The sequence below is a fragment of the Vidua macroura genome, chromosome 5, assembly GCF_024509145.1.
Source record: "Vidua macroura isolate BioBank_ID:100142 chromosome 5, ASM2450914v1, whole genome shotgun sequence".
NCBI classification, from domain to species: domain Eukaryota; kingdom Metazoa; phylum Chordata; class Aves; order Passeriformes; family Viduidae; genus Vidua; species Vidua macroura.
The window spans coordinates 60228687-60241278 of NC_071575.1; the positions used below are offsets into that span (position 1 = coordinate 60228687).

The 12592-nt window shown below is 37.4% G+C and overlaps 1 protein-coding gene across 5 annotated transcripts in view; it reads left to right on the top strand.

Annotated features, from left to right (window-relative positions):
- Window positions 1–11674, top strand: part of ATXN7L1 (ataxin 7 like 1) — a 107610-nt gene extending 95936 nt beyond the window's left edge. For 4 of the 5 annotated variants that reach the window (XM_053977113.1, XM_053977115.1, XM_053977117.1 and 1 more), the window contains 4 exons: window positions 895–1016; window positions 3479–4424; window positions 8245–8319; window positions 11492–11674. In XM_053977113.1, the coding sequence (XP_053833088.1) occupies window positions 895–1016; window positions 3479–4424; window positions 8245–8319; window positions 11492–11533 (1185 nt within the window). In that variant the 3' untranslated portion in view covers window positions 11534–11674. Of the gene's footprint in view, window positions 1–894; window positions 1017–3478; window positions 4425–8244; window positions 8320–11039 lie in introns of all 5 variants that reach the window. The other variant, XM_053977114.1, reaches the window with a different exon arrangement.
- Window positions 11675–12592: the final 918 nt, after the last annotated feature.

The window sequence follows — 12592 nt, forward strand, 5'->3', positions numbered from 1 at the left end:
TGTCAATTTAGGTATTTAACCTTGTCATGAAACAAACTTAAAATGAACAGTTGCAGTCACCACTTGCTGAACATTAAGCTGACGAGTACTTTGAATGGATGCTCTTCTACCACATTAGTGCTTCTGCTGTCAGCCAGAATTGCTGTGACTGGGTCTCTTGTGTGATGGCGAGTTGTCTTGTTTTTTGAGGATGGTTTGTAACAGGTTTCTCTCCTAGAAACAGGCATTGCAACAGTTCTCTGCATCATTTAGACCAACAAGACTGAGCTGAAACAAGAGCAGATTCCTGATTGTAACATTTCAGTGTAGTAGGACTTTTCAGGAAATTCTCCAGAGGAAGGGGTGCAAGTACTCCTGAGCTCTGCAGAATTCTCAAAATACTACTCCTCCAGTTGATTTTCATGCACTGTGAATAGTATATCCCATGTTCTGTTGTAACACAGATGCCATAGATGATAATTTACTTTTTTACTGAAATGTCAGGGGTTTGTTTATTAAGTTGATGCTAAAGATGTTCCCTGTGCACTTCTTTTCCTCTTCAGTTATATTTTTATTGCTGTCATGCAATTATGAGATTTAAGACACACAGAACAGTGTAATTTGTCTTTCTGAGGCAGTAAGAATTTTTTCTTTAAAAGCACCTGAGCAGTTACATTCTTTCTCTGGCACTGAATTGTTAATGAAATATGAAATATACTTTACACTAACTTGAAATACTATGCTCATATTTCATAATTCTTAAAAAATCTATGCTGTAGATAAGGAAAACCACATTTTAAAAGAAGTTTTATATGCATGATACAAATTACAACCGTGTTCCTTGATCTATCAATAAATATTTCATAATGTAGAAATACATTTTTATAAGCAACATTGAAATACCTTTTCTTTCAGTTCTGTTCATATGGCAGTCGCTTAATGGGAAGAGGATACTATGTCTTTGACAGAAGATGGGACCATTTTCGGTTCGCACTGAACTCCATGGTAGAAAAACACTTGAACTCACAGATGTGGAAGTAAGTGGGATTTTTATGCTTGGTGGGTAATTTACATTTTTCATTCTGTAAAACTTCTAAATTAAACACTTCATGGCCAGCGTTTGTAAAATTACCTCTTTTGCTTCGAATTTTATGCCTTTATCAAGGCATATCACCCATTCAGGCTTTGCTGTGCAAGACTCATGAGTTGTAAGATAAGGAATTTAGTGCACATCTGTCTGTGTGTAAGATGGAATATGATAGGTTTTTAATCCATAGTGCCCTTACTACCTTTGGGATCTTAAAATTCTGATTATTACTCACTGTTGAAGCACCTCTCTATTGCATATGCAGGGTCCAAGCACTATAGGCTTTGACTACGCAGATCCATTGAAATAGACTGCACTTCTCAAATTACTTCTCAAATTACTTCTAAAATTACTTTAAAAAAAAAAGTAATTAAAAGTTCATGGCATCTGCAGATAGGATTGAGGTTTTGGGGGTATTCTGCTACAGAATATGCATTCTTCTTCCAATGTAATGATGCTGAAGTGCAGTGTTTCATGTCACTGTTTATTATCAGGATTGTGTTATATTCATTGAATGCCAGCCATTAGATAAACAAGGTTTGATTTTTATTTAAATATATATTTTTAAGCACTAAAGCTTGGCTTGTCTGACTAACCTGGTAACTTAATGATAATGGTGCCATTGTGTTAGGAGTTTGGAAATGGTTGGTTCTGCCATAAAAGGGCCAGTGTCATGTCTGTTCAGAAACTGATCATACTCAATCTGCTTTGTAAATTCATAAACTAGTGTCTGTCACCTTCCACAAAAAAAATATTTTCATTTCCTTATATAGGAAGATTAAAATTTGTTATCTGTTGGCTTTGTTTGTCAGGAGAAAAGATGCTTTGGCATCTGAAAAAACATATACCACCACTAGTACAAACTAGTACAGAAAACAAAACCTCTGTAGCAGTTATTAGAAACCAAAAGTAAACAGGCCTTATCCTGCTCCCACTAAATATGATTTTTAAAGTTTTCCCAAATTTTAGCTGTTTATGTAATCTCTAATACCTTAATGAGCTCCAGCCATACTCACTTGTCTGTATAACACAAGAAGCTGACAGTGCCTAACCCCTTTTTTATTCCTCTGCTGTCTTCAACCCTCCTCTGGACTGACCTTTCCCTGTGCTCCCCAAGCAGAGCTGGGTGTGAGGCTGCTATTCTAAAGCTCTGCAGCTGTGGCCAGAGGTACAGGGATGCAGGGCCATGTTCTCAAAACTGTAACAGTAACAAAGTACTTTTATCCCTAGTTCTCAAAGTACTTTGCAAAGGTGGGTAGAAATTGTTGGCCCTTCTTTAAAAGGAACCTGAAGGACAGCTCTGATAAGCAGCTTTGTTTGCATTGCAAGTGGCAGGCAGTAGGACTTCCTCATTTCTGACAGCATGGACTGTATGTAATCCCTTATGTAACTGTGCCATAAACAGTGTTCTGTCCAACAGTCTCCATAGGAGGAATGAATACTGGAGAGAACACTTGTAATTAGGATTTGATTTATGATAAAACAGCACACGCAGGGCTGCTCTTTTATTGTACTTCTGTCAGGGCAAGAGTAAGCCTTTAAAAATGGGAAAGGTATCAGTAGTGAGGATAACAAGGGCAGAGTTATGGGGCTGTACAGCTTCTTAGAAAAGAGAAATAGGGTGAAACTGTGAATTAAATATAGGTCTAAATAATGGGAAAAGCTCACATAATAGTTTTCCAAGAGACATTATGAAGGTCTGGTTCTTCAGTAACGCCACATTAGATAAAATAATAGGTGATGGCTGAATGGAAAGGAATTTGAATACATCCTACCAATTTCACAGGTAATATTATTATACTTTTTTCTCAAAACAGTATTCAGCTATTTATAAAGCTTTATACAAGCTCTGTTTAATATTTTGTCAATTTTTCAATATTAGTGAAAATTAATCAATAATTTACCTGTTTAATCCCACCTAACCCGCTCTCAAATGAGCTGTTGGGAATAGCACTGCTTTTGGAAAGGGGTGATAGTTCCTCTTTGTGCTCAATGGTTAAGTGCTTCACAGCCCCCCAGACGGGCTCATTTACTACCTTAATGAAATCTAACCTATGAGTTTAGGTTGATATTGAAACTGTTCCACAACTTGAACTTTGAAGCAAAACATATGCAATTAATGAAACATAGTGACTGGGATATGTATAGGTGCTACTGTTGGGCATTTATTTGCATATTTTAACTGTTTGGTAAAATAAGGGAAGGAAAAAGGAATTTAAATTTTTAATAATATGTTTAAATTGTAATACTGTGCACTTAATTGCTGTATGTGATTAATAGAATAGAATAGGAATCAAAATTATAATGAACTAGGTTTGCCTTTTTGAATAAGTTAATGGAAATTATTTCATATCTGCATTGTTGGATGGAATTTTTTATGTATCTTCTTTTTTTTTTTCCTTTTCTGTTTAGGAAAATCCCTCCTGCGGCAGACAGTCCCATGCCTTCTCCAGCAGCACATGTCTCCACTCCTTTTCCAGCATCAGTCTTACAGCCCTTCAGCAACCCCAGTGCAGTGTATATTCCTTCAACACCTATCAGTTCAAGAATCACTTCTTCTTACATAATGACATCAGCCATGTTATCAAATGCAGCCTTTGTGACAACGGCAGAGACAAATTCCATTATGTCACACACCACAGCTTTTCCTCACGTGGCTGCAAGCCTAAGCATCATGGACTCAACTTTTAAGGCGCCATCAGCTGTGTCACCAGTGCCAGCAGTCATCCCTTCCCCATCCCACAAGCCATCCAAAACAAAAACCAGCAAATCCTCAAAAGTGAAAGACCTGTCATCTCGGAGTGATGAGTCTTCAAGTAACAAAAAGAAAAAGCCGCAGTTGTCGTCTTCATCGTCGTCATCCTCCTCATTATCTTTGCAGACATCTTCCTCATCTTCATTTTCAGGGTCCCACAAAAAGAACTGTGTCCTGAACCCCAGTTCAACGTTGAACTCCTATCAGGCGACATCCTCCTATAACAGTGTGCCTGTGCACAATAATGGAACAAGCCCACTCAGTGCCAAATCGGAGCCCTCAGGACGGACTTCATTGTCAAGTAGTTCAACAGACTCAGTGAAACACATGAGCATGGTAGTGAGCAGTATTGACACTTCTAATCTGTCTGTATCTTCTCTTGTGCACCACTCAGGGGACCACTCCCTGGGAGCACATAATGCAGTGTCTTCTCTACCCCTTTCTTTTGACAAATCAGAAGGAAAAAAACGTAAAAACTCTAGTTCTAGTAGCAAAGCCTGTAAAATCACTAAAATGCCTGGTATGAATAGTGTTCATAGAAAGAGCACTGCCAACCTTATTTCTGCGGTGCCAGATCCTACAAGCAGCTCCATCTCTCGGCAGGTAAGGGACTCTTCCAGTTATTTTTTTGCAGATCATGTCTGACTTCCTTGAAATATTTCATGCATTCTGAAAAGAAAATACCACATTTGCTTCAGATGGGTTTTCATCACACAACTTACTTTCTAGGTTAATATAGAAGCGTATTTGTATTTGTTTTGTACCAGTCATAGAAAGATGTTTTGAGAGTTAAAAAAATTTTATATATATATATATACATATATATGTATATATATAGTTTCTCAAAATATTTTTATGAGATTTTTTATTCAATTAATAAAGCAGCTATTTGTATCTCTGAAAGTAAAATTGAATGTCCAGAATGGATAAATAATTTTTAGAAAAAAAAAATTTTCTTAATTCTCATCTCTCTGAAATAAATTGTGTTATTGAAACAGGAAGATGAGAGTCAGAATTTCTGTTTATTTATTTTCCCAAACTTGTTGCTGGTTCATTTCCTAATGCTATGCTAGTCTCTTCATATCTCTTTTGTAAAACACATCTACCTTTCTCCTGGAGAGAGTCTGAGGTGCCTGACCACAGATGTTGTTCCCTGTTTGAAACCGGAAAAATTAAGAAATTAAGTTCTTAACTGAATGGATGACCTTTAGGGGATATTTGGTTACCTTTTTCAGTGTACGTGTGTTCACAGAATATTGAAGTCAGTGCAGCAGATAAGGTTACACACGCTTCCTTCATTGATAGCAACAGAGCTTTGGCTCCTCTTTCAGTGGTGCTATATAAGAACAAAAGTATATGTGAAGTAAGATCTGGTGGGAAAACTGCCAATACGGTCTTTATAATGATCTACTGTTTCATTCTGCTGCTGTGCCCAGTGCTGTGCAGTGCACACAAAACAACGCTTGGCCCTGCCGTCTGGAAGACAAAGCCATAGAAAATAGGATACCTCAGAGAATCCAGAGAAGGTAGCTTAGGAAATTTTGGGTTGGTTTGGTTTGGTTTTTGTTTGTGAAACTCTCATTTCCTAAGGGTATTGCAAATAAAAACAAGTGGAATTTGGAAAAGAAGATGGTAAGAGCAAAGCAATCCATAAGTAATATGGCAGAAATGGGAGAGGAAAAAAGGAATAAATGAATCCTAAAGCTGCTCTAGGAGACAGAATGAATGTCTCAAATAATGGCCTAGCAGGTATATTTTTTCTTTCCTGCTTCCAGCAGAGGTGCAACAGAGATGACTTGTTTGGCTTTTTAAAATTGGGAGTGGCATTGTCTTTCTATTGTAAGCATCTTAAATGTGTCCTACAATCAGAACTGATCTTCAAGTAACTGAAGTCAGCAGAGGTTGCTGTAAATTCTTCTTTCTGTCACACAGTCTGAATTTTGAAATATATGTGCCCAAAAAGATCAAATTGCCCTGAGGTTTAAGGTGTCAAATGAAAAGAAAAAGTAAGTACAAACTGGTACTTTGGTACAAACATGGCTAATAGGAAATGGATTGTATCATCCTTTCACAGGACATAGACTGTATCTGTAGCTAGTGCAGTGTGAGGAAATCTTATGGAGGAGATTCTGAGTTCAAATCCTGAGCTCCCTCAGGATCAAATCTGTTCCTCTGTGTTTCAATTTGTGATGTATTTCATCGTGTTGCACAGCAAAAGAAGTAAATAAACCACAAGAAATCAATCAGAGGTCTTCGCTGAATATTTGTAAAAATGTAATTCTGACTAGTATTTTTTTCTTAATTAAGAGGTTGAATATTTGTAATGAGTGTTACAATATACAGATATTTAAACATGTTAAAACATGATATTAAGTATGATACAGATATTAAAACATGTTACCTCCTCAAAAATAGGAGGTAAAATGGAGTTAATTGTATTTCAGAAGTCTACCTGGCAGGGTTGTCTATGCATTACAAAATAAATTTAATTTGTACCCATTTAAGCATATGGGTCAAATAATATTACATACTCTACATATGTATATTGAAGCTCTGGAGAATACAATACTTAAATTCCCTTTTAAGCTGTGCTGTTTGACTTGATGTGTTCAGAAATGCAATTACATTAAAAATCCCACCAAAAAAAAAAAAAAAAAAAAATCCTGCTCCTATTCCTTCATGTAATAGGGGAAATTGAAGAGACTAAGAACACAGCAACAGGTGATAGGCTCAGGTAGAGTTTTCTTATTTAATTCAGCTCTAGACTGGATAGATAGTATTTGGAAGTGTTAATCATTGGGTTTTGAAGTACACTTTATTTTTAAAGGACACTGGGGAAAAAAAAGGCATTTGAATTTTGGCCTCCCAGTTATACTTTTGAAATTATGTTTCCCACCATTAAAGAACCATGACATCAGGGAAACTTTCTTTCCTTTCAGAGTGCTGTACCTGTTCAGCCTGTGTGACCATTTCTCCATTTAAAAGGAGGACATGTATTTATTATGAAGGAGTTTATGAATGCTGTAATGGTGTATGTAGAGAAGAAAGATTTGCACGTGTCCCGGTGTTCTGAATGATCAGGAAAGATAAAAGGTTGTGTATCTTTAGTCAAGATTTGTAGTTGAAGAATGTCATCCTCTAGAGAACAGCTGTGACAGGCAAAACAAGCTGAAAGGAGCAGGACAGGCAAAGACCCATTCTTTTAATCTTCATGCACCATGGGAGCACCTTCAGAACTAGCTGTAAATAAAAACTTTAAACATTTATTCTGGACAGAATGTGAACACAGAACACTGTTTCAAACAATCTCTGTGTGAGAAAGGGCAGGTCTGGAGAGGAAGAGAGAGACTGCCTTTCACTCTGTACCTGAAATGGCAGAATAACAAACAATGCTGCAGAAGGGAAGGAGAAAGCTGCACTTGTGCAGACCCTGCCAGCCAATGCCACAGCCCCATCAAGTCAAATGCCAGTAAGAAACTGCATTTCTCACTGTTTAGGAGGCAGGTCCTTGCTACCTCTCCATCAAAGGATTGAAATGATGTTACTTGAAGTCAGTGACTTTGTAAACAACTATTCACACTGCAGTCATCTGCCATTTACAGACAAGTGTCCATGGTTAAGTTTTATCAGTCTTGTAACCCCTGAGGAACTACTCCTCTGACTCAACAGCTGTGTCCCTTCTTGTATCACAACAAAAATATCTACACCATGTCTACTGGTCACTGTAGAAAAACCTATGACAAGCTGCTCTTGCAGCGTGCTGTAAACTCACAAACATTGAAACAAGCAGATGGAATATTTGCAGTATTATAACTAAGTACTTTGAAAATGTGTGTATGTGTACTACAATTTACACTCATTCCCAAAAAAATTCTCTGATGCAGTAAATGGATACAAATGCAAATTTGAACCTCTGGAGTTTCATTCTTGTGATTAATATTTGCTTTATTGAGTAATGATATATGGGAAAAAAAAAAAAAAAAGAATAATTTAGGGCATGCTCTGGTGCTTGGCCACTTGGTTTAAGCTCCCCAGGAGTGGGGTAGGTCTCCTGGGGAGGATCTCATGACCCAGAGCACTCCGTGCTCTCTGAATAGCTTCCCTAAGTGACTCCAGTAACTAGAGAAACCAGTGTTTCAGTCTAGAGAGGTGGGGGGGTTACAGTTTATATTCCTTCAGCTACTGTTTTGTATGTTATTTTCTGACCTGTGACAGTATTTATGTGTCTTTTAAGACTATTTAAATTATACAGGCTCTGAGAGATGATGATGATTCTATCTGAAGCGTATCTTTTGCAATAGCAAAATACCTGTGTCCGAATGCAACACGATACCACATTACACAGGGAAGGGAAGGCCATCACCAGCATCTGAATTCAACTGACAAATATGCTTCTCAATACTGCTCAATTAATGTTTTTCAGATTGGAAAAAATAGCAGTGTAGCTTTGTCACAATCCAGTCCTTCGAGTACATCAAACCCAGTACACAACAGACAAGTAAGTTGCTTTTAAAAAAGTGTACTTAAGTAGTCTGTAAGCAGTTTTGAAACATTTTATATATATAAAACCATCAAATACAATTTCTTTGTGAATCCAGTTCTTTATGGAAGCTGTCTTTTGGTGAGCTAATACTAGATTTCTCCTCTCATATAATTTTTTCCAGCTATTTTTCCCTCCAATAATTATCAATTACACATTTTTTGCTTGTTTTTCACCACCTGTATTGTTGCTCAGGTTGGCTCATGTGCTGCTCACTGGCTGTTGCTTTGGTGATAGCAGCAGCAGATCTCTGTTGTTTTTTCTGTCTCACTTCTCCTGCTGAGCAAGATGGCACAGCAGAGTCCCCAGACTGGCACAGGAGGGACAGCATTTAAAAACAGGCCAGAAGTGAAGCAGCAAAGGGAGAGCAGAAACAGGAGAGAGAAGATGAGGCACTTGACTATTCAGAGAAACTAATCTGAAAGCATAACTAAGCTATGTGTAATGTGAGTTCTTCTTAAACAAGCTCTGAGTTGGATAATGGTAATAAATGCTGTAACTCAATTTTTTTTTATCCAGCCCTCATCTATCTGGAGGACTGCTACACTAGTTTATTTTAATATGGCCCCTACTATTTGACTCTCCATGTTGAGTACTTAATCAAGAATTTAATATCAAGTTCTTTAGTGTGAAAAGGTTTCTCCCCTCAGCAAGGTATAGTCACAAGTAATCCAGAGGGGTTTTTCTGTACAGCCAGTGTCTTAGAATTCTGTTATGTATTCTGGCTAAATTATGTATGAATAGTTATTCCAAATGGTTGTGCTGCTTAGTTTCTGCTGTGTAGACACAGGAAAAGAATAGTAGTGATAACCCACACCCACATTGTGTGCTCATTCAAAATACTCTGAGTCGCTCATATCTTGAGATGAACTGCCAAACAGTATTTTTTTTTTTTCTCTCACTGCTGAATGCAAAGCAATATATGTATGGAAGGACTACTCTGAAGGGAAAAAAGTGGAAAGTTTCTTCATACTTCTAAGGAGTGGCATTTTCCTGTGTGACACTGTCATCCAACTGCCAGTGGCAAACTGTTCTGAAGTGCAAAACTGTTTTTGTTTTAACATCTTGCTCCTGTGTTAGTATAACATACACACTACCCAAGGAGCAGAACTTGTTGGGATCTGTTGCCCAGATCCCATGGGGAAACCCTCAGAGTACACAACATTAATTTTGTGTCAGCTCTATGTAAACTGAGATTATTGCAGAGCTTTTCAGCTGCCTGTTTTCATAACTTTATCAAAAATAGAAGTGTTTGCTTGTTTTAAGCAGCACAAACTCTTTATTTTTAAAAATACGTTTCTGTCAGTTTGGTAGTTGAATGTGGAGCTCAAAGTATAAATACAAAAAAAAATCAAGTTGATACTAAGTTTTATTAAACTTTTTTTTTTTTTTTAACTTACACAGGATTTTGGTATTTGGATGCATGAATAATAATTCCCTATTTAATAATGCTTGTCATTGTCAAATCTGAGCTGCTTTGTTGGCAGCTTTTATCGCCAATCTAGCAATTGAATAGTCCCTACATAAAATGTCTGTGTTAAACTATGCTGTAATATTTCATTATAAAGGTGTCAATAATTAGATAATAATAAGTGGATCTACAAGTATATGCTGTGTCAGTAAAAGTATTACTGTTTAAGCTGAGCTCTCTTGTTTTGAATGTTAGTGTAACTATAACCATGATAATCAGGGAGTCCAAGTGAAGTAAGGTCTGTAGGCAGAGACAATCTCTGCTATACACCAGGGTTTATAGTTGGAAAAATCTGGCAAGTTTTCATGAATACATCACAACAACAGACTTGTAACAATGCAGTTGGCAGTGGAGTTGCAGCTGCCGAGCTAAACGTGCATATGGAACGGTTCCTCTGGACTGCCTCCGCTGTGTTCCCTGGCCAGGCAACCTGGCGGAGCTGTCTGCTGCTGCAGAAGGGGAGCCAAAGGGAGAAGATTGTTGTTCTCAAGAGAAGGGAGAGGGGGTCCATAACTCATCACAGGGTTGAGTGGCTGGGTGAGAATGTGACTTTTGGAAAATTGTGTTGGGCTGTAAAAGCAACCCACACCCCAGTCTCGTTTGCAGCTGTGACCACCTGGGTGCAGTCCGGCTGGGAGATCTTCCTGCTGGCTTCCCAAAGCAGCCGGTTGGAGTGAGAGGACACACAGCAGTGCTGTGAAAGTCACCTGTCACCCATAACTGAGTGTTTCTCATTATTGAGTTGTGAGCTGAAGGTGGCCTGTAGTTGTTTCGGTGTCACAGGAGTAGCTGCTTTTGATCATTTGCTCCATGTGTTGAAGTTCACTCAGGTACTCCCGTGAGACTGGTGGATCATGAGGCTTGTTCTGTGCCTGTCAGTTCTATCCCATTGCATTAAACTCCATCAGGCTGAACTCAAAACAGATTCTTCCCAATTAATGTTTAATATGAATATTGGTGCCCCTCTTTGAGACCTGAATTAGGGATTGTATACATAAAAGCGTGCCTGTTTTTCCAACTATTATTGTTGCCTTAGTAAAATAAATACTACTTTTCCCTACAAAAACTACTTGATCTTTAACAGAAATTAATGGAATGGTAGTTTTACAGTCAAATTATTTGTGCCTGTATGTATTAAAAGTTTGTTTTCTCCAGATGTTATTCTTGTTCTAGGTTTTTAACTAATCAAGTCTTTTTGTCTTCATAGTGCTTTTAGGTGCCTGAAAGTGTTAACACTTCAAGACCTCAGTATGCGGTGGTTTTTAAATACTGAATAACTAGATCATTTTATTAAGGGAAGGTGACAACGTGTATGCTGTGTGAGGATTCCTTGTGCATGAAAACATGCTGTGTAGAGGAAAAGATTCTTCAGAGTTGTCGTCTAATTGCTGCTCTTTATTTGTAATGATAACCAAGTTAAAGAACATGAAATTCACCAAAGCTTACTAAAATCAGACCGTCCCAAAAGGAAATATGCCATTTATTCAAAGCAGTTCCTTTTTTTAAAGGTCTAATGTAGTCAGTAAACAGGGAGGAAATTTAGTTCAGGGACTTGAAATAAATTCCTGCTTTGAGTACTGTCAGCCACAGACATTATTGAAGTGTTTTATACCAAAAGACATTGTGTGATTTTGAACCTGGCTCTGGTTTCTCTTTTAGAAGACATCAAACCGGACTGGTAGAATAAGGACTCTTCCATAACAAGGAAAAGGAACCAGCCTATAATCTCTAGCTCTCAGCAGCCCTACTCCACAGGGTTTTTCTTTTCTATGTCCTGCAGATGGATTTAATCTTTTATGAATTTATGGTTTTAATGAGAATTAAATTTACAGAAAACTGTAATAGTGATTTGTTTAGTTTTTCCACTTGTATTTGCCACTGATCTGTGCGTTCTGCTTGGTTATGTTTCATGCCTTTTAAAGCTGTTAGCATTGCAATGCTCCCTTTGTTTCCTAGCCAGAACACAATGGACATTCCAAAAAAAAAAAAAAATCCAGACCATGATTTGAACTTATTTAAAGGATCTCCAAATTTTTTCATTAAATAAAAATTACAGTAATTCTGTATTTAAGCTTGTCCTATGGATAAAAATTGAGTGCATTTCTTAGTAATTTGCAAACAGCTGGGGCACTGCAACTTTAGGGACTAATCCTGATTGGTGCTCTGTACCTACAGCATTTAATAATTTCAGTGGGAACTCTGATTGTTCAGCCTCTTCCAGAATCAGGCTCTTAAGGAATCTATACTTCAATCAATGCATAGCAGAATTTTGCACCAGACTGTAATTACTGTTATCAGGGGCCCAATGTGTAAAACCCCCATATCTTGGGGGATTTCCAGACCCTTAAGAACACAGCACTTGATAACTTCAGTGAGCAGTTTGGGTTTGTGAGGACAGGAGTTGAGCAGATTGGCTTGCATTAATAGAATTGCACTGACAGTGTTTCTTATAGGATTACTGAATAATTTTTTAATAAAATATAGATTTTATAATCAGGAAGCCAATACTAGGTACTGGAACAATAGTACAGAGGAGTTAATTTTTATTTCTACAGTGTTAAAAGTGCACTTATATGCTGGTTTATTTACATCTTGGGGAAAGGCAAGAGACTGCAAATAGGGAGATTATTACTACTTTCTTTTTTTAAAAAAGAAGGGTTAAGGCAAATTTTAAGACTAAAAATGTTTAAGCAATTATAAACAAGGCTAGACCCTTTGAAAAAAAGTTTAGAAATATTCTTAAAATAAATTTTTATAGTG